Source organism: Micromesistius poutassou (assembly GCF_964030765.1).
Source record: "Micromesistius poutassou genome assembly, chromosome: 9".
NCBI classification, from domain to species: domain Eukaryota; kingdom Metazoa; phylum Chordata; class Actinopteri; order Gadiformes; family Gadidae; genus Micromesistius; species Micromesistius poutassou.
The window spans coordinates 9,427,322-9,448,891 of record NC_140279.1 but is presented as its reverse complement, the minus strand read 5'-3'; the positions used below and the strand labels follow the sequence as shown (position 1 = coordinate 9,448,891).

At 46.7% G+C, this 21,570-nt stretch overlaps 3 protein-coding genes across 4 annotated transcripts; 1 reads left to right on the top strand and 2 right to left on the bottom strand.

Moving 5' to 3' along the window:
- Positions 1 to 62: 62 nt before the first annotated feature.
- Positions 63 to 6,255, bottom strand: stx6 (syntaxin 6). Its single transcript, XM_084472445.1, has 8 exons — positions 6,129 to 6,255; positions 5,336 to 5,508; positions 5,064 to 5,158; positions 4,695 to 4,757; positions 3,489 to 3,590; positions 3,224 to 3,330; positions 2,711 to 2,805; positions 63 to 1,381 (listed from the first exon to the last, which is right to left on the bottom strand). The coding sequence occupies exons 1-8, from the start codon at positions 6,161 to 6,163 to the stop codon at positions 1,305 to 1,307; spliced, it is 747 nt and encodes a 248-aa protein (XP_084328571.1). The 5' UTR covers positions 6,164 to 6,255; the 3' UTR covers positions 63 to 1,304.
- Positions 6,256 to 8,263: 2,008 nt separating this feature from the next.
- On the top strand, positions 8,264 to 9,586 carry ier5 (immediate early response 5). The gene has a single exon (XM_084472834.1). The coding sequence runs from the start codon at positions 8,431 to 8,433 to the stop codon at positions 9,205 to 9,207; it is 777 nt and encodes a 258-aa protein (XP_084328960.1). The 5' UTR covers positions 8,264 to 8,430; the 3' UTR covers positions 9,208 to 9,586.
- A 3,368-nt stretch (positions 9,587 to 12,954) lies between these two features.
- LOC311353312 (ELAV-like protein 1) lies at positions 12,955 to 20,662 on the bottom strand. 2 transcript variants are annotated; one of them, XM_084473182.1, is made up of 8 exons: positions 20,597 to 20,662; positions 19,929 to 19,992; positions 19,360 to 19,419; positions 17,089 to 17,272; positions 15,766 to 15,869; positions 15,216 to 15,384; positions 13,758 to 13,983; positions 12,955 to 13,564 (listed from the first exon to the last, which is right to left on the bottom strand). In XM_084473182.1, the coding sequence occupies exons 2-8, from the start codon at positions 19,962 to 19,964 to the stop codon at positions 13,234 to 13,236; spliced, it is 1,110 nt and encodes a 369-aa protein (XP_084329308.1). In that variant the 5' UTR covers positions 19,965 to 19,992; positions 20,597 to 20,662; the 3' UTR covers positions 12,955 to 13,233. The 2 variants fall into 2 exon arrangements, with proteins under 2 accessions (XP_084329308.1, XP_084329309.1); XM_084473183.1 differs by having other exon boundaries at positions 15,231 to 15,384.
- Positions 20,663 to 21,570: the final 908 nt, after the last annotated feature.

The following is a 21,570-nucleotide window of genomic DNA, read 5'->3' as shown; positions in this document are numbered from 1 at the left end:
ACATGTTTCAGCTTTTATTGAAATGATTTCCATATCTGATCCATGCAGACTGAGACGGTCAGAGTTCATAGGTCAAGCAGGCTATCAGACAGACATACAGGTCAGCAGATCCCTCGTTCATATTTACACCGATCAAACCATCGCAGAGACGTACGACCACAAGCAGGTGGGTCAGGTACCCTGGGCCAACCCTCCTGTACCAGAATACAGTGAACACCTAGTGTCTTACCAGCATCAAAACAACTCAGACAAATACAACGTAGAACACAACACTACAGTACCAGAGAACACAACCGCACCAACCAGGGGCTACTGGTCCCAGGGGCTCATATTAGTAGTAGTGTCCAGGAGTGTACAGGTACCCGATACCACCTGGACAGGGACTACAGGTACTACAGGTACCAAATACCACCTGGACAGGGACTACAGGTATGGGGACCAGGGGGGGAGGTGGTCCAGGGGGGGAGGGGGTCCATAATGATCCATCCTCTTCAGTCGTGGTTTCACGCCTCTCCCCCCTTTCATCAGTAAACTTCAAACTCACAACAAACAAAGAGGGGGGGAGAGGGGAGGAGAGGTGTGGGAGTCCTGGGGAGGTCCTCTCTCTCCTCATTCGTCCCAGTGTCACCAGTCCGTTACCGTGGTGACGTCAGTGCAGACAGAAGAGGAGACATTAAAACAATAAAACATCAACCAGTGGATTGGAATAACTTGACCAGGAGAGACCGTAGTGACCAGGAGAGACAGCAGTGAACAGTAGTGAACAGGAGAGCCCCCAGGAGGGACAGTACTGACCAGGAGAGACACCAGGAGAGACCGTAGTGAACAGGAGAGACACCAGGAGAGACAGTAGTGAACAGGAGAGACAGAGAAACAAGGAGAGACACCAGGAGAGACAGTAGTGAACAGGAGAGACAGAGAAACAAGGATAGACAAGTCGAGTCTAGTAAGTCTAAAATCAGCAGTCACAACAGACCAAGAGAGTCTAGTAGAGTCTGGACCGGACCAGTAGAGACCAGTACAGACTAGACCAGACAAGGACCAGGTCTCTGCTGAGGACCAGGACCAGGTCTCTAGTGGATCCGGGTCTCTAGTTGTCTCTGGTAGGTCCAGGTCTCTAGTGGGTCTAGGTCTCTAGTGGGTCCAGGTCTCTAGTGGGTCTAGGTCTCTAGTGGGTCCAGGTTTCTAGTGGGTCCAGGTCTCTAGTGGGTCCAGGTCTCTAGTGGGTCTAGGTCTCTAGTGGGTCCAGGTCTCTAGTGGGTCCAGGTCTCTAATGGGTCCAGGTCTTGTGATGAAGATGAGGATCAGAGGATGAAGAACAGCATCAGGACCACCAGGAGGATGAGGAGCAGGACCCCGATCGCACACCACTGGCGCCGGTCTGCAACACACACACAACACGTTAACACACAACATATAAACACAACACACACACACACACACACACACACACACTAAACAGAATATCAGAAATATCATTAGAATGAGATGCATACAGTAAGTAATACTACCATAGTATTATTGTAGTATTACTGTACATACAGTAAGGAATCGTTCTAGAGAGAATCGCGATGCATCGAAGAATCGATTATTTTTCCCACCCCTATATTATAGGAACATTACTGTACACATACAGTAAGGAATACTACCATAGAGTATTACTGTACACATACAGTAACTAATACTACCATAGTATTACTGTACATACATTAAGGAATACTACCATAGTATTATAGTAGCATTACTGTACACATACAGTAAGGAATACTACCATAGTAGTATAGTAGAATTAATGTACACATACAGTAACTAATACTACCATAGTATTATAGTAGTATTACTGTACACATACAGTAACTAATACTACCATGGTATTACAGTAGTATTACTGTACACATACAGTAACTAATACTACATATTATTATTGTAGTATTACTTTACATACATTAAGGAATACTACCATAGTATTACAGTAACATTACTGTACACATACAGTTACTAATACTACCATAGTATTACAGTACACATACAGTAACTAATACTACCGTAGTATTATAGTAGTATTACTGCACACATACAGTAACTAATACTACCGTAGTAGTATAGTAATATTATTGTGCACATAGTAATACTACCGTAGTATAATAGTATTACTGTAAACATACAGTAGTATTACTGTACACACACAGTAACTAATACTACCATAGTATTATCATATTACTGTGCACATAGTAATACTACCGTAGTAGTGTAGTATTACTGTACACACACAGTAACTAATACTACCATAGTATTATCATAATATTACTGTGCACATAGTAATACTACCGTAGTAGTGTAGTATCACTGTACACATACAGTAACTAATACTACCACAGTATTTTAGTAGTATTACTGTAGTTAGTAATACTACCATAGTAGTATTACCGTACACATACAGTAACTAATACTACCATAATATTATTTATTGTATGTGTATGTAATACTACTGTATGTGTACAGTAATACTACTAGTAATACTACTACTGATTGTATGTGTACAGTAATACCACTATAATACTATGGTAGCATTACTTATTGTTATATACTACTGTAATACTACTATAATACTATGGTAGTATTACTTACTGTATGTGTACAGTAATACTACTATAATACTATGGTAGTATTACTTATTATTATATACTCGTGCAGTACTGAGCTGCCGTACCGCTGGTCATGTGGGAGACCTTGGCCAGCTTCTTCATCACGTTGTCCAGCTTGGAGTGCGTGTTGTCCACCTCCTGGGAGAAGTCCTCCAGCATGCTGCCACAACACAACAACACAACACAACTCAGCTCACTGCACACAACACAACACACCTTAGCTCACTGCCACAGAACACAACACACCCTACAACACAACACACCTTAGCTCACTGCGCACAACAACACAACACAACACACCTTAGCTTGCTGCTACAACACAACACAACATAACAACAAAACTTAGCTCACTGCGCACAACAACACAACACACCTCAGCTCGCTAAAAATACACAATGAGTAAGTGAGTGGCTGAGAGGTGAGTGAGTGAGAGGTGAGAGGTGAGCAGGTGAGAGGTGAAAGGTGAGTGAGTGAGAGGTGAGTGGTGAAAGGGTGAGAGGTGAGGGATGAGTGAGTGAGAGGGTGAGCGATGAGGGGTGAGAGGGTAAGAGGTGAGCAGGTGAGAGGGTGAGCCCTACACTGCCTGCTCGTCCAGCTCCAGACCGATCCGCTCTGACATGTTCTTCAGGACCCCGATGGTCCCTGAGACCAGCTCCAGCTGCTGGTCCTGCTGCTCCGACATCAGCTACACACACACACACACACACACACACACACAATTTATATAAAAATCCAAACAACAAATATGTGTTTCTATGTGTGTGTATTTTTTATATAGTGTGTGTGTGTGTGTGTGTGTGTGTGTGTGTGTGTGTGTGTGTGTGTGTGTGTGTGTGTGTGTACCTGCTGCTGTGTGTGCTGCTCCTCTATGAACAGGCTGTTGGCAGTCTGCAGCTGCTGGTCCAGTCTGGTGTAGCGGTCCGCCCCCGCCCCCCCGCTGGGCCCCTGGAACACAGCAACCTCTGACCTCTCACCTCAGACCAGTATAACCCCAGTGTTACCCCAGTGGAACCACTAAAATCCCAGTGGAACCTGTATAATCCCAGTGGAACCAGTATTACCACAGTGTTACCAGTATAATCCCAGTGTTACCAGTATAACCCCAGTGTTACCAGTATAATCCCAGTGTTACCAGTATAATCCCAGTGTTACCAGTATAACCCCAGTGTTACCAGTATAATCCCAGTGTAACCAGTATAATCCCAGTGTTACCAGTATAACCCCAGTGGAACCAGTATTACCACAGTGTTACCAGTATAATCCCAGGGTAACCAGTATAACCCCAGTGTAATTCCAGTTTTACCAGTATAAGTGGAGTGATCCCGAACAATGTCAACATCGTCTTCCAACATTCTCAGATGGAGTGTTACATGTATCCGACCTCTCGGCAGCATCAACACCATGAGATTCCATTCTTTCTCATCTACAGCTTCTGCACTGTACAAGGCAGCACTTGATAGCTTTCTCCATTCTTTTCCCGACACTCCTCCTACCCCTGGCTACACTGGGGCAAATGGAAATTCTCTGTTGGAGTGGGCTGGTAGCAAGAGTCAATAACTGCTATCTACGAGAACGGTGGCGGTGGAGATACTCGATATCTTGGCCTGGGCGATCCAGCTCGAAACCTACCCTAGGTACCCTAGGTAGGTATAACCCCAGTATAATCCCAGTGTTACCAGTATAATCCCAGTGTAACCAGTATAATCTCAGTATTACCCCAGTGTTACCTCTGTGTAACCAGTATAATCTTAGTATAATCCCAGTGTAACAGTGTAATCCCAGAATAACCCCAGTGTAACCAGTATAATCCCAGTGTAACCAATATAATACAAGTGTAACCAGTATAATCTCAGTATTACCCCAGTGTTACCCCAGTGTAACCAGTATAATCTCAGTATAACTTTAGTGTAACCAGTATCATCTCAGTTTAACCCCAGTGTAACCAGTATAATCCCAGTGTAACCAGTATCATCTCAGTATAACCTTAGTGTAACCAGTATCATCTCAGTATAACCCCAGTGTAACCAGTATAATCCCAATGTTACAGACCTGTCTGTTGATCTTGTCGGGGATGGACATGGTGGCCGGACTGGACATCTGCTCCTTCATCTCCTGGAGACAAAGGGAGCCTGTCAGCTAGCCTAGCTAACAGCCTATCAGCTAGCCTAGCTAACAAATCTTGAATGAACGGCTGTCAGCTCTACACAGACAGTATGATGCATGTATGCAATGCTCACTAAAGTCAGGTCTATGTGAGACACCTCTAGGAGGGACCTCTACCTCCTGACCCCTGAGGTCTGTTCTACCTCCTGACCCCTGAGGCTGGTGGGGTCTACCTCCTGACCCCTGAGGCTGGTGGGGTCTACCTCCTGACCCCTGATGTCTGTTCTACCTCCTGACCCCTGAGGCCGATCTCACCTGGACCTCCTGCCGGGTGGAGGTGATGAAGGCCTTCCTCTTGGCCAGCTCCGGCGCGTCCAGGTTGAACTTCTTCGGGTTGGACTCAACGATACGTGACCTCGTTAAGAAACCCTCCAGCAGAGTGAACCATTTACCACTTCACCATCACCCCTTCACCATCACCACTTCACCATCACCCATTCACCACTTCACCATCAACCATTCACCACCACCACTTCACCATCACCACTTCACCATCATATGTGTGTGTGTGTGTGTTGTGAGGATATCGATGGTCTCGTCGAGGTCCTCCAGGTCCCACTCGATGGACCTCAGGCTGTTCCTCAGCTCGTTGGTCGTCCACTCCACCTCCTCCCGGGAAGCCCCGCCCCCTGGCGCCCGCTGCAGCTCGCCCCATCGCTGGTGGAGCCCCTGGGCCGAGAGCACCGCCTTCTGCACCTCCCTAAAACCGTCACAACATACTGTCACCCTCACCCCGTCACAACACACCCTCACCCTGTCACCCTCACCCCGTCACAACACATGTCACCCTGTCACCCCGTCATAACACACCGTCACCCTGTCACCCTCCCCCGTCACAAGACGATGGTCCCCCTGTCACCCTCACAACACCCTATAACCCTGTCACCCTCGCCCCGTCACAACACACTGTCACCCTCACCCCGTCACAACACCCTGTCACCCTCACCCCGTCACAACACACGGTCACCCTCACCCCGTCACAACACACTGTCACCCTCACCCTGTCACAACACGCTGTCACCCCCCTCCAACTGTCACAACAGCTGTCAAGCTCCTCACCCCGTTATAAGAGGGGATTACGCAGTCATAAATCATATCTGTATATTATGTTAAGCATTGTAATCAATTAATCAATTATCTGATGTCACGCTTAGTGCTGATTGGCTCAGACCAACCCGGAAACCGACTCGTCATTTAATCCTCATTGTTCTGTAGCATGTAGCTTGTTAGCTTAGCTTCGGGGCTAGCGGCGCCGCGGGTCAGATTGTATTAAAACGACTTCCTGTCCTAGACGACATGTCCGCAGTAGAGCTTTCTTACCCTTTGACCACGAAAAACGGATCCTCCATGGACATGTTGAGGAAGAGAAGAGGAGACCAGGCGAGGTGTTGTTTACATGTGGAAACCGGAAATCTGGCGCTGCGTCACTCCAACACTTCCGGCTCGGGTATCTATCGCAGCGACGACAGTGCGAGATGAGATGACACACAAACACTTACGTTGATATATATATATATATATATATATATATATACATACAAGATATGTATATTATATTTGTTCTCCTTTTCAACATTTAGCTTTTATTCAAACATTGATTCACTATGAAGAGTATTCGAGGCGGGATTTTACTGAATGGTTCCCATGGTGATGATGGTGTGTTCCAGATACCTCGGACAGCAGCCTTCCGAGCCTTTCATGTCTCGTAGCACTCCCGTTCGTCTTTGTGATCGTGTCATGTCATATGCTAGTCATTGTTATTGTTAGCTACATTAGCCTCTTTAGCAAACCAGCTCGAAAACGGACAACACAACTTTTCATTGTATTGCACGCACAGCAAGACCGTGCAATGCATACAATGGTGACCGGAATAAAGTAGCAATGTAATCAAGTGTGTAAGAGCATTTAAAATGTACATTAAAATGACCAACGTGGTACAAATACAAAGAAAATAAATCTCTTCACGGGTGCAGCCATTTTTGTTGAGAGGTCATCACTGAGCTCGGTATACTGTCAGAATTCCGAGGGGGAACGACCAAAAGGGGGCGTGCCACCGAGAAATGCCGCAAGAAAGCTGGGAGAGGCATCTGGAACACACCATCATGGTGTGTTTCGTGTGGTGACTCCCGCTGCCGTCATATGACGTCATACCCGAATCCCATAGGGCGTTCCCTTAAAGGGGATGTGCATTATAAAGACAGGCATTCCCTTAAAGGGGACACGCATCATAAGACACGTGTGTCCCTTAAAGGGGACGTGCTTAATGAATACAGGTGTGTATTTCATACATTAATAATATTAGATCATAACTAAGATGACGAAATTATGTTTTATTGTGAACTGCAAATGGTGTACATTGTGATACAGCTGAACAGAGAGTGAGACATGTAGACACTGAATTCATACATACTATATCTGACATTGATCATACTATATCTGACATCAATCATACTATATCTTACTACTATTCACACTATATCTTCTATACAATATATATATATATATATATATATAGCTGTGGTGTGCTGGGGGAGGGGGGGGGGGGGGCAGCATATCTAAAAGGTCTCATCAAGGCTGGACCAGGCCAATGAGGCGGGCTGGCTCTGTGGTGACGGAGAGGACAACATCCAGCAAACGGCTCAGTCTCTCACTGTCACCCGCCACCAGAGGAGCTGGTTCAGCCACAGGATGCTCCTCCCCAGGGCAACACAGACTGGAGACTCCTCTGTCCCCTGAGCCATTAGACTCTACAGCACCTCACTGGGAGGGGGGCAGATGTGGGAGGAGCCCCAGGCCTGACCCAGTGCCCACTACACTACACTGCATCAAACACCACTCGGCTGTTGATACACCATTTAAGCACTCCCTCATGGACATATTGGCTCGTATAGTACTCTTCTTGTATATTATTTGTTTCCTGCATATATATTTTTTGCATTTGGTTATTTTGCACATTTATACGTATTATTATTAACTTATTATATTTGTAACGTGGTGTTTGCTGCTGCTGGAAGTGCACTTTCCTGAGGTTCCTATCTATCATTCTATCTTACTACCATTCATACTATATCCTATCTTACATCTTACTTCCATTCATACTATATCCTATCTTACTATATCTTACTATGATTCATACTCTATCATATCTTAATACCATTCATACTATATCCTATCTTACTGTATCTTACTACCATTCATATTATATACTATCATACTGTATCTTACTACCATTCATACTATATCCTATCTTACTATATCTTACTACCATTCATACTATCTCCTATCTTACTATAGCTGTGTCTGTATTTAAATAGTGAGGCACGTGTCCCTCAGGGGTGCTCCCATTGGCCGGCCTGGAAATGGCGGGGTGGATTTCAAGCTGGGCTCGGCTTCCTATTGGCTGTCGGAGCTCCCACGTGTCACTATATAGCAGCGTTATAAATAGAAGCGTCCTCACTCCAGCCGCCGTAGACGGAACAACAACAACGACCACACCAACGGCCTCGGTACATCCGGACTATTAACGGACAGATAGTCCCTCCCTCATTACCGACCACAACACGGACCGTACGAGCCCTACCGACCGGAAGTACGGAAACAAAGACTCCTGGGTCCGGGTCCGATGGAGTATAGGGTGGAGGCGCACCGCGTCATGAGCCTCTCGCTCGGGAAGATCTACACTTCGCGCGTGCAGCGGGGCGGCGTCAAGCTGCACCGGAACCTGCTCGTGTCCCTCGTGCTGCGCTCCGCGCGCCACGTCTACCTCAGCGAGTACTACGAGTGGGCGCGCGCGGAGGCGGCGGGGGGCTACGGGGACCCGGACCCGGGAGACCACCAACCGGACCCGGTTCCACTGGAGACCCCGCAGACCGGAGCAGCGGGGGAGGAGGAGGACCCCCCGAGCGAGGACCTCGAGGCGACGCGCGCTTTGCTCGCGCTGGACGGGTTTTCTCTCGCGCAGGAGACTGAGGTGAAAGAGGCCTGCAGCCCCCCCGCGCGAAAGAGGCGGAGCGCCGAGGCCTCGGACGGACCCGCTAAGAGGACCCGCCGCGCCTCCGCGGCCTGCCCGCCGGGGGCCACGGGGGAGGAGGGCGAGGGCCCTGGGACCGAGGGGACCGTCACCGGACTAATCTCCGAGGGCCCCGGGACCGAGGGGGCCGTCACCGGGCTAATCTCCGAGGGCCCCGGGACGGAGGGGGCCGTCACCGGGCTAATCTCCGAGGGCCCCGGGACCGAGGGGGCCGTCACCGGGCTGATATCCGTGTTCGGCTCGAGCTTCTCCGGTCTGCTGAGTAAGGACGCGGCGGCTCGCGACGAGGCGGGAGAGGAGAAGGTGCGCCGCGAGCCGCGGCTGCGCAGCATGGCGCCGCCCTGGTCTCCCGCCATAGCGGCCTTCTAGACCCTCGTCCCGCCCCGCCCGAGGGGGGTTTGGTTCGAGTCTCGCGGACCGGCAGGTCTACAGGACAGACCGGAACAGGTCCGAGGAACACGGAAGTGTTCGGAGACCACGTGGCCGCCGCGAGCCGCCGTGAGGCGGTCCCGGGAGAAGCCCCCGGTACCGGAGCTGGGTTCCGGTGGTCCCGGGGGGTCGTCCGTTGCACCGGGACGGAATGCCGTGTGGTGGTACGGTGACGTCATTTGTTGACGTGGATGACCGCTCTTTGTTTGGGTTCAGACCGCTCTGACGTTGTCGTGTATATATGACGCCCGACGTCATCGTGACGCGCTTTGGTGCAAAGCACGTGATGTAAACAATAATAATAAAGTATTTATTCTAACATTGTGCTCTGGTTCTCTACTCTGCTCCTCTACTGATGCCCCGCCCCCCAGGGCCCCAGTGGGCCGCCGTGAACTATAGCAGTACTGTGGGTGTTCAACTAGTACTATAGCAGTAGGCCTACTGTGTATTATACTAGTACTATAGTTGTGCTGTGTGTATTATACTAGTACTATAGCAGTACTGTGTATTATACTAGTACTATAGCGTACTGTGTGTATTGTACTAATAATATAGCAGTACTGTGTGTATTATACTAGTATTATAGCAGTACTGTGTATTATACTAGTACTATAGCTGTACTGTGTAATATACTAATACTATAGCAGTACTGTGTATTATACTAGTACTATAGCAGTACTGTGTATTATACTAGTACTATAGCAGCACTGTGTAATATACTAGTACTATAGCAGCACTGTGTAATATACTAGTACTATAGCAGCACTGTGTAATATACTAATACTATAGCAGTACTATGTGTATTATACTAGTACTATACCTGTACTGTGTGTATTATACTAGTACTATACCTGTACTGTGTGTATTATACTAGTACTATAGCAGTACTGTGTATTATACTAGTACTATAGCTGTACTGTGTGTTATACTAGTACTATAGTAATACTGTGTGTATTATACTAGTACTATAGAAGTACTGTGTGTATTATACTAGTACTATAGCTGTACTGTGTATTATACTAGTACTATAGCAGTTGAGAGACCAGTTAAAGCAACATCATCCTCCCCCCTCAGGAATCCCAGGGGGAGGAGTCAGGGTCACATGACTCCCACTCTGCCTCCCCCACCCCTCCCTCAGCGTGCAGCTCTCTGCTCAGAGGCAGACAGGAGGGGGAGTCTGGACCTCTGGCGGATGGGGGAGGGGTGGGGTGTGACAGTGGGGAAGGGGGTGTGGGTGTGAGGGAGTGTCGGTGGGAGTTAGGGGGAGGGGTGTGTTTCGTGTTTCGTGTCTGTGGTATGTGTGTTGGAGGGGGGGGTGTGGCTCTCTTCACATTCCAAGACCAGGGTCATCCAGTTTCCTCTGTCTGTCTCTCCTCCTGTCCTGCTCTCTAATTGATCGTCACATATCTCCAGGTAGAGCTAATGTAGCTCACCTCTGCAGACCACATATATTTATATATATAATCATATACATATACATACAAGGATACATCTATATATATATGTAAGGATAAATCTATACATATAAATGGACACATGTCCACCCTCACATACAACAATAGCCTGGTTTCAGACAGACCTCCCCTCCCCCATATATTGAACCCCTGCTGAGGTAGCAGCTGTCAGCCCCCCCTCGGAGAGTCTGGTAGTACCCATGACGACAGCTGGGGTGTTACCCGGCAGCTGTGTTTGTGTGTGTCCGTGTCTCTCCGTGGCGACCGAGGCCGCCTGTGCTCTGATAACACATTGAGAGACCGCTTTATATTTTATTTTCTTTATTATCCTCGGCCAGGATTGTCTTTTCCAACTGGTTTTGGGCCATTGACATCAATAACGTTATTTTGGTCTAAACAAAGTGTACTGGGAGCCGTTCTCCACCAGGGGAAGCACCACGCCTCAAGACACAACCATTGGACCGACGAAAACACACACACTATAAGTGATGAACAGGCATGCAAACTGGTTTGGGGTGAAAAAGGTGAGAATGATGCGTGAGCCGAGGAAAACACAGACTCACTAGGGGGTTCCAGGGTTATACTCCGGGGAGTTTAATTTAATTTTTTTTAATTTAATTAAAAAAAATGATATAAGAAAATAAAATTAAAAAAAATGTATTAAAAAATTATTTTAAAAAAATTATATAAGAAAATAAAAATTTTAAAAATGTATTAAAAAAATTATAAAAATATATATATATTTTTTGGACTTGCGCGCATATTTATTTTTGGACCTGCGTGAGCATATTTTTTTTCGGACCTACGCGCATATTTTTTTTGGGACCTGCGCGCAGGTCAAAATTTTTTTATTGACAAGTTTTTCTTCATATAATTTTTTTAATGATTTTTTTTCATAACTTTTTTTTTATATAATTATAAAAAAATATTTTTTTTTTTTATTACTAGTTTTCTGGGGAACAGTCAGCCTCCTATCAACTGTATTAATCATTAAAACAAAGTCCTCATCTTCAATCATTGGGACTGCTAATCCTGTGTGTACAATGCATTTTGCTCTGGCGTCCTCCTTGGTCTTTTGTTGTTCTGGGATGCACTAGCTTTATTTGCACTCAGTGGCCCATCCTCGGAGGCCTTCTGTACCTGTGAGGTAGAATGGAGGGAGGTCCGATTTTTCTGTCGCTCATCCACTCCTGTCTCTCACTCGAACATACGTGCACACACAGCTCCAAGTTGTCTCTCTACTATATTTCTGCTCCTTTCTCCCGTCATAAGAACATTGCTGTATGTAACCGTAATCTGTTGCGTGGCTTTCCCACTAAGATAACTTTCTTTATAAAACATTAGTATTCATTTTTAGTGTTTCTCATGTGACATGTCACAGAAACCACAGTGAATCCTGTGTTTCTGTGCCCCGCTGTGGTGTCGACAGCACAGAACTCCGGTACCGTTACAGGACAGCGGTGGTTTCTTTCAGCTTGTATTGTATTCCAATTTTAGCGAAAACACACATAACATTAGCTTGAAAGAAAAAACTGTTTAAGTATGCTTATCTTTGCGTGAATTTCGGGATGACTCGTCTGCCAATGACTTCAAGTTGGTTGTGTTTTAACCGGTGATTGTTGCGCCAAACTGTTTACAAAGGGACACTTGCTTGCGACGCAGCAAGCGCCTGCTAGTTGACCTGCCGGGCGGGACGATCAGTAGGCCTACTTCCCCACATAAAGAGCTTGGTTCTGATTAGATCGCTTCCCCAATCGTCCCGCTTAAATTTGTCTCGTTTTTATTCGTTAACGAAAGTGTCAAAAGATTTCGTCGTAGTTTTTGTCATCCTAAATTGATTTTTATTTAGTTATCGTCTCGTTTTCGTCAGACTGTAGACCTCCCCCTCCCCCGCACTCCCAATGTGTTCTCAATGGATCTCTACGAATCACACAAGTGGCCAAGTTTGTTTAAAACCCACCCAAGTGGGTGCTACACATTGGTGGTTAGTGAGGTCCCCCCTTCACTGTAAAGCGCTTTGAGTGTCTAGAAAAGCGCTATATAAATTCAATTAACTATTATTAAAAAACAGCGAATTTCGCGAAATGTGACTAGTTTGCATGCCTGGATGAAGGCTTATGTGCGCCCCCTTCTGGCAGTGTACAGCACACTTTAGTTTGCATATCAATATCCCCATTGTTTTGTTATTAGTATAATAAAGACGAGGCAGAAGAGAAGGAAACACGACTTCAGTCAAAACGGTTTATTGATGTGTGCGTGTGTGTGTATATGGGGGGGGGACCCCATATAGACAAGAGGAACCACAACTCTCAGCGTGGAACCACAACTCTCTCAGCGTGGAACCACAACTCTCTCAGCGTGGAACCACAACTCTCAGCTCGGTCCGTCAAACAAATAGAAAAGGGCATCGATAAAAGCAAACCGAGGAACAACTAAAGAACTCAAAGCGTCTGTACAGCGCGTCCCGACAGGACAGGTGGACAGGACAGGGGGACAGGGGGACAGGGCTGGTCTACTTGGTGTGGCCCTTGCTGGTCTTGAAGGACACCTGCAGCGTCTTGTCCCCCATGCGGTAGCCGTCCAGGCTGCTGACGGCCATGGCCGCCTCCTCGTAGTTCAGCATGGTGACGAAGCCGAAGCCCTTGCACTTGTTGGTGTTGAAGTCGCGGATCACCTTGACGTTGGTGACGGCGCCGAACGGCCCAAACAGCTGCCACAGGATGCCCTCGTCCGCGTCCTGCCCAAGGTTGTAGATGAAGATGCACCAGCCGCCAGGGCAGTTCCCCGCCACGCCCCCCACCCCGCCCACACCCGCCATGTGGTCCACGCCCATCGGGGAGAACCTGAGGAGGAGGGGCAGAGGGAACTGGTTAGGGGACTGGGTGGAGGTTTAGTGGGTTCTACCTGGAATGCTTGGCCTGGTTGGGCTACTGGGTGGGGGTACTGGGTTAGTGATACTGGGTGCAGTGGGACCTACCTGCAGCGCTGGGCCTGGTGGGTGTACTGGGAGGGGGTACTGGCTGTAGTGGGACCTACCTGAAGCGCTGGGCCTGGTGGTGGACCGGGCCCCCGAAGCGGCGGGACTGGTTCTGGTAGAGCTGCGACAGCAGCTGGCACTTCTTGATCTGGTTGGGGTTGGCGGCAAACTTGACCGTGATTGGCTCTGAGGAGCCCGGTGGAACATGGCCGTTGAGGTCTTTGATGGCGTCCTCTGCCTCCGACCGCTTGTCGAACCGGATGAAGGCCACGCCTCTGGACACGCCTACAGCACAGAGGGGGAGGGGCTTCATCAACCACACGGAGCACCTGTCTGGTGAACACTACATCACTATCACAGTGCTCTGGTAAACACTACATCACTATCACAGTGCTCTGGTAAACACTACATCACTACCACAGTGCTCTGGTGAACACGACATCACTCAATGCTCTGGTTAACACAACATCACTATCAGTGCTCTGGTGAACACAATATCACTATTACAGTGCTCTGGTGAACACTAGATCACCATCACAGTTCTCTGGTGAAAACTAGATCACTATTACAGTGCTATGGTGAATACTAGATCACCATCACAGTGCTCTTGTGAATACAATTTTCACCAAATCTTTGTAAAAGAGGAGCCAGCCAATGTATTTAAGGTATCTAACTCACGGAGGTATAAACACTCGGTATGTAAAGACACAAGTTAATTCCTATTGACTTAATATTTATGAGACAAATATCTCATAGGTGTCAGGAAAAGTTAATAAAGCATTAAACATTCAAACATCTGTGGGGTGTGTACAGCAATATTAACAGGTTTGTGTACAGATGAGCAGAGGTTTTGTACATGCAGGTAGGGCGTGTCCAGGTAAGTGTATACACAGGTCAGTGTTTCCCATACATAGACCAATGTGTGGCGCAGCGCCACAGATTCAACAACGAGCGCCACAAATTGATTCCGCTTTCCTTATTTATTTTTATCTTAAAGTGATTTATTTAAGTTTAACTCCACCAGCCCGTAATTGCGCCCCCCGTCAACTAATCGGCCAGCCCATAATCGCCCCCCCGTCAACAATTCCACCTGCAGTTATAATGTAAGCATTATAAGCAGTGGCGGTTTTACGCACGGGCGAAAAACGAGACCCCCCCCCCCCCCCCCGTCAACAACTCCCCCAGCCCGTAATCGCGCCACACATTGCTACCTGGTCTGTGGGAAACACTGCAGGTAGGTTGTCCGCAGGTGTATTCACATGCATGTCCCTACAGGTGTCTACAAGTGGCGTGTCCCTACAGGTGTCTACAAGTGGCATGTCCCTACAGGTGTCTACAAGTGGCGTGTCCCACAGGTGTCTACAAGTGGCATGTCCCTACAGGTGTCTACAAGTGGCGTGTCCAGGTGCATCAGGTGCGTGTCCAGGTCTATCAGGTGCGTGTACAGGTGTGTGTACAGGTGTGTGTACAGGTGTATCAGGTGCGTGTATTAGGTGCATGGCGGGGCTTGTACATACAGGTAGGGTGTGTACCTGAGGCCTGGTCCACCAGGACCCGGGAGTTGATGATGCGTCCGTAGCGTGTGAACATGTCCTCCAGCTCCTGCTGGCTCAACGTCTTGGGCAGCCCGCTAATGTACAAGTTAGCATCTTTAATGCTGTCAGAGCTGGGCCGTGCAAACGACACCTGCAGGGGAGAGCGGTCGTTAGTCGACCTCCACAGCAAACTCACCGCCCACATAAACAAATTGTACTACCAGAAAACACTGGAAATAAATAAAAATACAGTCAAAAAGAGGGTGACAAGATTGAGTAAAAAAATATTTGTGCAGTTTATCTACATTACCCATAATAATTCAGAGGTATTTCCCAAATCAATATTTCCATTAAATCAAATCAAACAGGTGAACAGGCGGTTGTTGTAAAACAAGGTTTAAAGAAACATCCGCGTAGTAAAGTAACCGAGCAGAGGCGGTGGTGTCGTCGCTGCCCCCTGGCGGCCGGAGGGCTGGTGAGCGGGCTTCACATCCACAACCTCTTAACCAGAAGACAAAGTAGAAGACATTACCTTGATAGTTTTAGACTGAAGCCTCAGGCCATTCAGGGTACTGATAGCCCTCTCTGCATCACTAGGGTTAACAAAGTTAACAAAGCCGTAGCCTAAACTGTGGCCTAGAGGAAAACAAAAAAACAAAACAACAAACAGCTGGAGCGACGCTCAGTGACACTACATGCACACACCATTGGTCCAGGTCACAGGAGGCGGGCTCTACGCTACACCCCCCCTCCTCCTGTGATTGGCTGCGGACTCTTAACAATAAAACTTAAATAAAATACAGTGGAGAAAAAACAAAATTACATTTTCTGGCCGTATGTTGGTTTAAAAACACACCGAAATAAATAAACAAAAAGGAATGCTGAAGACATCTGGAACAGTAAAAACACAGAAAACGAATTGGTCCAATTGTTCCAAATGAAAATAAAACACTTTCTCTTTTGACAATGGTGCGGACAAGACAAAACGTTAAAGAATACTGCCGGTACTACTAGCATCTGTGTAGCAGCACTGCTACAAGCCGGACATCGCCGTGGCAACAGGTAACAAAGAGTACAGAGGACATTGGATTCACTGGTTAGCACCCAAACACCAGACTAAGCACCGCTAACATGAGGTGTTCAGTCCCTTAACCCAGCGGAGTACAGGTCATGCAGACGGTAGTAGTACAAGCAGTATGGTAGTACCAGCTGTATGCTAGTATAAGCTGTATAGTAGTAATATCTCTCAGTGGTAGTACTTGAGTGATATAAGCGAATATCACGATTCAGACGGAATGGGGTTTTCTTCCAAGACAGGAAAACTATAAAAAGTACATAGACTGAAATCCTGCAACCAATCAAACTGCTCATTTCCATACGCCAACCATAGAGCTACTTCTAGCCAACAGAGCTAACCCTCTAGCTAACTAAGCTAACCTTGTAGCCAACAACCCTAGAGTGACCTCAAGCTAACAGAGGTACAATGCCAACATAGACCTATCCTTAGCTAACCTAGATCTACAGTCCCAACATTAGCTATTCACAGCTAACATAGAGCTACAGACCCTACATAGAGATATGTTTAACTAACCTAGAGCTGCAGTCCACATAGCTACACCAAGCTAACCTACAGTAAATGTCCAAACATTGAGCAATTCCTAACCAACCTAGAGCCCCAGCCTAGCTCCCCTGTACCATGCCTAGCTCCCCTGTAGCTAGCATAGCTCCCCTTCAGCTAGCATAGCTCCCCTGCAGCTAGCACTCTACGCTGTGCAGCGCTGCGTTCTCCTGGACGTTACTTGCCTGTAGCCTAGCTCCCCTGTAGCCTAGCTCCCCCGTAGCGAGCGCTCTTTACCTGCCACCTTGTCCTTGATGAGCTTGGCCGACTCCACGTCTCCTATGGAGCTGAACAGCGAGTGCAGCTCCTCCTGGCTCATGTTCTGGGGCAGGTAGTTCACAATCAGGTTGGTCTTGGCGTCCTTTGCCTCGTCCGACATGAGCTCCTCGTAGCCGTTATCGTACGACTCCTGCTGAGCCACCTGAACACACACACAGTAAGATGTGCAGAGGACCTTAATGTTGAATTGAGGGGTCTTAAGGGGTCACGTGTTGAATTTAGGGGTCTTAAAGTGTAATTCCGGCGAAAAATTTAACCAAGGGTCCTTTTTTTTTGCATTTACACACATCAAATAAGCCCTCCAGACCCTTTTTTTGTTGATAATCAAGTAGAAGAGTTTAACCGCTGCAATGTTTGGCTTCCATCTTATTGGCTAGGGGCACTGCGGAACGCTTCCAAATCTGAATTTTTTTAACCACTAATATAGCTCAAAAAAGCACCAAACCTCTGCAGTAGTATGATTAGGGTCCCTACACATAAAACAAAGCATCAACAACTTAGTTAGCGTAGCGGGAATTTATTCAAAAAGACCAAGTCTGTGCCTTACCCATAGGTCCATGTTTCCAGGAAGTCGATTACCGGCTATCGTAACTAATATAATAGAGGCGCCAACAAATTTCCTAACAATCTCCCCTCTTGATACTTTTAAATTTGTTTGCGTCTCTATTATATTTGTTACGGTAGCTGGTAATCGACTTGTGTGTACTTCCTGGAAACATGACCTACAGGTAAAGCACAGACTTGGAAAATCCAAACATTGCACCGGTTAAACTCATACTCGATTATCAACGAAAAAAGGGTCTGGAGGGCTTATTTGATGTGTGTACAGGCCAAAAAAAAGACCCTGGGTTCCATTTTCGCTGGAATTGCACTTTAAGGGGTCCCCCATGTTGAATTGAGGGAATCTGAAGGAGACCCCATGTTGAATTGAGGGAGTCTTACGGGGTCCCCCATGTTGTGTTGTGTATGCATGTTGTGTAGCATGTACTTAGTTGTGTAGCATCTGTAGCTAGCTATCACTGCTAGGGATGTTACAAGAACCGATACTTCGGTACCAAGTCGATACCAAAATTAAAAAAACGTTGACAGTACTCGTTTTTCTTAGTACCGTAGGTACCGAAGATGCAATTCCTCCGGACGTCACGTGGGCAGCATATACACCTACACGGGAACATGGAAGACGGCAACTGCAGCGAGTGCGACGGCTCCGCCTCGACGATAAAAAGAATAGCAAGAGTCGTGCCTGGAAGTACTTTGCGTTTGGAACGCTACGCTGCGCGACTGTTTCAGACGGGACCCGTATCAATGTTGCGCTTCTAAACACACATGGTACGACTGCGTTCGGCATCACTTTCTTGATGTTGTTTTGATTGAAGATCGGCTGGTTGTAGTGGATGCGGCGGTGAATGTGTGCGTGCGTGTGTGTGTTGCGAGCGTATGCAATTTCGCGTATGCAAGTAAACAAACCAACTCAAAGCCGATGCATGCATCCAATACTATTTTTTAAAAACCAAATAAACATCAAAAACAGAGTTGCTTATTCGCTTCAAATACTTTCAAAACTTGGTAATTAATACGCCGCGGTACCGAGCGGTTGAAAACAATGTTGGCGTCTCCTGTGGCTCCCTTGCGCACCTGCGTTATATTACTTAATATTAGGCTGGAAGTTATGTTTTAAACCCCGCCATGCACGCAAGTGTAAACGCGAGCCGCATAGCTGCATGACTGCCTGCTTTCAGCGCGTATTTTTTTAAATTATTATTATTACTTGAACGCTACATGCCACTGTTCTTTTTTTGTAATGTTAATAGTGGTTTATTTTTATTCATTACTTGAAGGTTTACATGCCAGTGCCACTGTTTTTTGTAATTAAATTTATGTATTTAAATGTTTTTAATAAATAAAGTACATGGGATTTATTGTTTTGTTTTTGACTGTGGTATCGAATTGGGTATCGAGAATCATGGAATTTCACTGGTATTGGTATCGACTACTAAATTTCTGGTATCGTGACATCCCTAATCACTGCTGTATACGGGGAATGGGGTTAGCCTGGTGATTGTTAGTACTTGCACTTGGTTCTATGAACGTCTTTACTGTACCGACGGCGATATATTGTTTCACTTCTTGTGACAAATGTGCTTATTGTAAGTCACCTTGGATAAAAGCGTCTGCTAAATGCCCTAAATGTAAATGTTGAATTGAGGAGTCTTAAGGGGTCCACCGTACCTTCATGCTGGCTGCTTTGTTGTGTTGGCTGTCGTTCTGTGAAGACTGCACCTCACAGACCTGAGGGGACACACAGGCGGTCACACACTGCTGAATTATCACACAAAACCTTTGAAAATCACACACAACCTCTGAGTAATCACACACAACCAATCTCTGAATAATCAGATGCACACACAATCTCTGAATAATCACAGACACCTCTGAATAATCAGTGGAGTAAAAACCACCCTAGTATATAATGAGCAGACGGATTTAAGTAACCACGGGGTCAAAACATTGATCTCTTGCAGAGGTTAACACCACTACTAAGCCCACTGCAGAGCTTAACCCCACTGCATAGCTTAACACCACTACTCACCCCACTGCATAGCTAAACACCACTACTAAGCCCACTGCAGAGCTAAACACCACCACTAAGCCCACTGCTGAGCCAAACACCACTAATCACCCCACTGCATAGCTAAACACCACTACTAACCCCACTGCTGAGCCAAACACCACTACTAACGCCTCCAGACTACTACCCCCCCCCCAGACAGGACTACTAACCCGCCCCCCAGACATACCTTCAGGTATCGGATGTGTCCCCGTCTGACAGCCATGGTGATGATCAATGATTTCTGTTTTAATCTGGAGGAAGAAACACAGAAATATAGAACTATGATATATAATATAAATAGCACCAGTGAAAAATATATACGTATTTAAGCGCGCGCACACACACACACACACACACACACACACACACACACACACACACACACACACACACACACACACACACACACACACACACACACACACACACACACACACACACACACACACACACACACACACACACGTCACTAGCCTAGCTTCGTTAGCCTAGCTTCACTAGCACACAATGGCAACCCAGCGCAGTGGTTTCGAGGTTATAAATAACGTACTCAAAGACGTACGTACCAAAGAATAACTCGTTTTTCGGGCAGTTTCCCGGGTATAAAACTAGTCTTAACCAGTCCGATGACGAAAAACGTTAAAATAACGAAATAAAGCAACGAGCTGCTTACTGCGCATGCGGACCGCATGCGGCTAAGCTACACCTCCGCTCGCGCTAGGTTTTGTTCGGCTATAAAAGCTTCCGTTAACCTCCGAATACTATCTTTAAACTACGTGCTGCGACCTAGAGGCAAAACTTCGGCGATATAACGTACGTGAAATCGTAAGAAACCGCGGGGAAATGGTGCCTTACCTTGCGTTCAAACACGATGCGTCGCTAGCGGCGGGAGCTGCTTCCGGTCGTTGAGGTCACCTTCCGATCCCGCCTCCTTTCCGTTTCTCCATTGTGATTGGTGGATTCCAAACTGACGGACAGCTTAAGCTTTCTGTTGTACCAGAATCTAAATGATTTAATTGTCATTTTAAAAATAATATATATTATTATATATTATATATTTTTTTATATTATATATTTTCACATACAAGGAAAGTGACTTGGTGATCATTTTAATCACAATAAAATAAAATAATGTGTCTCCCCGCTAATGTGTTAATAAGTTAGCTAGTAATTAGTTTAGTCTAGGAAACCTGTTACATATTTGTTGTGGTGCATTGGAGTAATTCAGAAAGGACTGCACGAGTATTCATGTTTCCTATTTAGATTTATTTTTAATTTATATCATTTGTCAGTAGGTACCAGCAGTATATACCAGCACTAGGGCTTTCAGTAGGTACCATCAGTAAGTACCAGCAGTAGGTACCAGCAGTAGGGCTGTCAGTAGGTACCAGCAGTAGGGCTGTCAGTAGGTACCAGCAGTAGGCCATCAGTAGGTACCAGCAGTAGGCCGTCAGTAGGTACCAGCAGTAGATATGACAGTATGTTCCAGCAGGTACCAGCAATAGGTCTGTCAGTAGGTATCAACAGTAGGTATCAGTAGTAGGTACCAGCAGTAGGGCTGTCAGTAGGTACCAGAAGTAGGTACTAGGTACCAGCAGTAGGTACCAGCAGTAGGTCTGTAGGTACCAGCGGTAGGTACCATCAGTAGGCCTGGCAGTAGGTACCATCAGTAGATACCAGCAGTAGGCCTGGCAGTAGGTACCATATAGGTAGTAGGTACCAGCAGTAGATACCAGCAGTATGCACCAGCAGTAGGCCTGGCAGTAGGTACCAGCAGTAGATACCAGTAGTAGGCACCAGCAGTAGATACCAGCAGTAGATACCAGCAG

Bases quoted from the DNA above. Each gene is read 5' to 3' on its own strand.
- stx6 (XM_084472445.1), bottom strand. From the start codon at position 6,163: ATGTCCATGGAGGATCCGTTTTTCGTGGTCAAAGG. The intron at 2,806-3,223 runs GTAGGGCTCACC...GTGTTGTGGCAG, and splicing joins GAGCTGGACGAGCAGGCAGT to CATGCTGGAGGACTTCTCCC. The intron at 1,382-2,710 runs GTACGGCAGCTC...TGTGTGTTGCAG, and splicing joins GGTCTCCCACATGACCAGCG to ACCGGCGCCAGTGGTGTGCG.
- ier5 (XM_084472834.1), top strand. From the start codon at position 8,431: ATGGAGTATAGGGTGGAGGCGCACCGCGTCATGAGCCTCTCGCTCGGG.
- LOC311353312 (XM_084473182.1), bottom strand. From the start codon at position 19,964: ATGGCTGTCAGACGGGGACACATCCGATACCTGAAG. The intron at 17,273-19,359 runs GTACGGTGGACC...GTGTGTGTTCAG, and splicing joins ACAAAGCAGCCAGCATGAAG to GTGGCTCAGCAGGAGTCGTA. The intron at 15,385-15,765 runs GTAATGTCTTCT...TCTCCCCTGCAG, and splicing joins TTCAGTCTAAAACTATCAAG to GTGTCGTTTGCACGGCCCAG.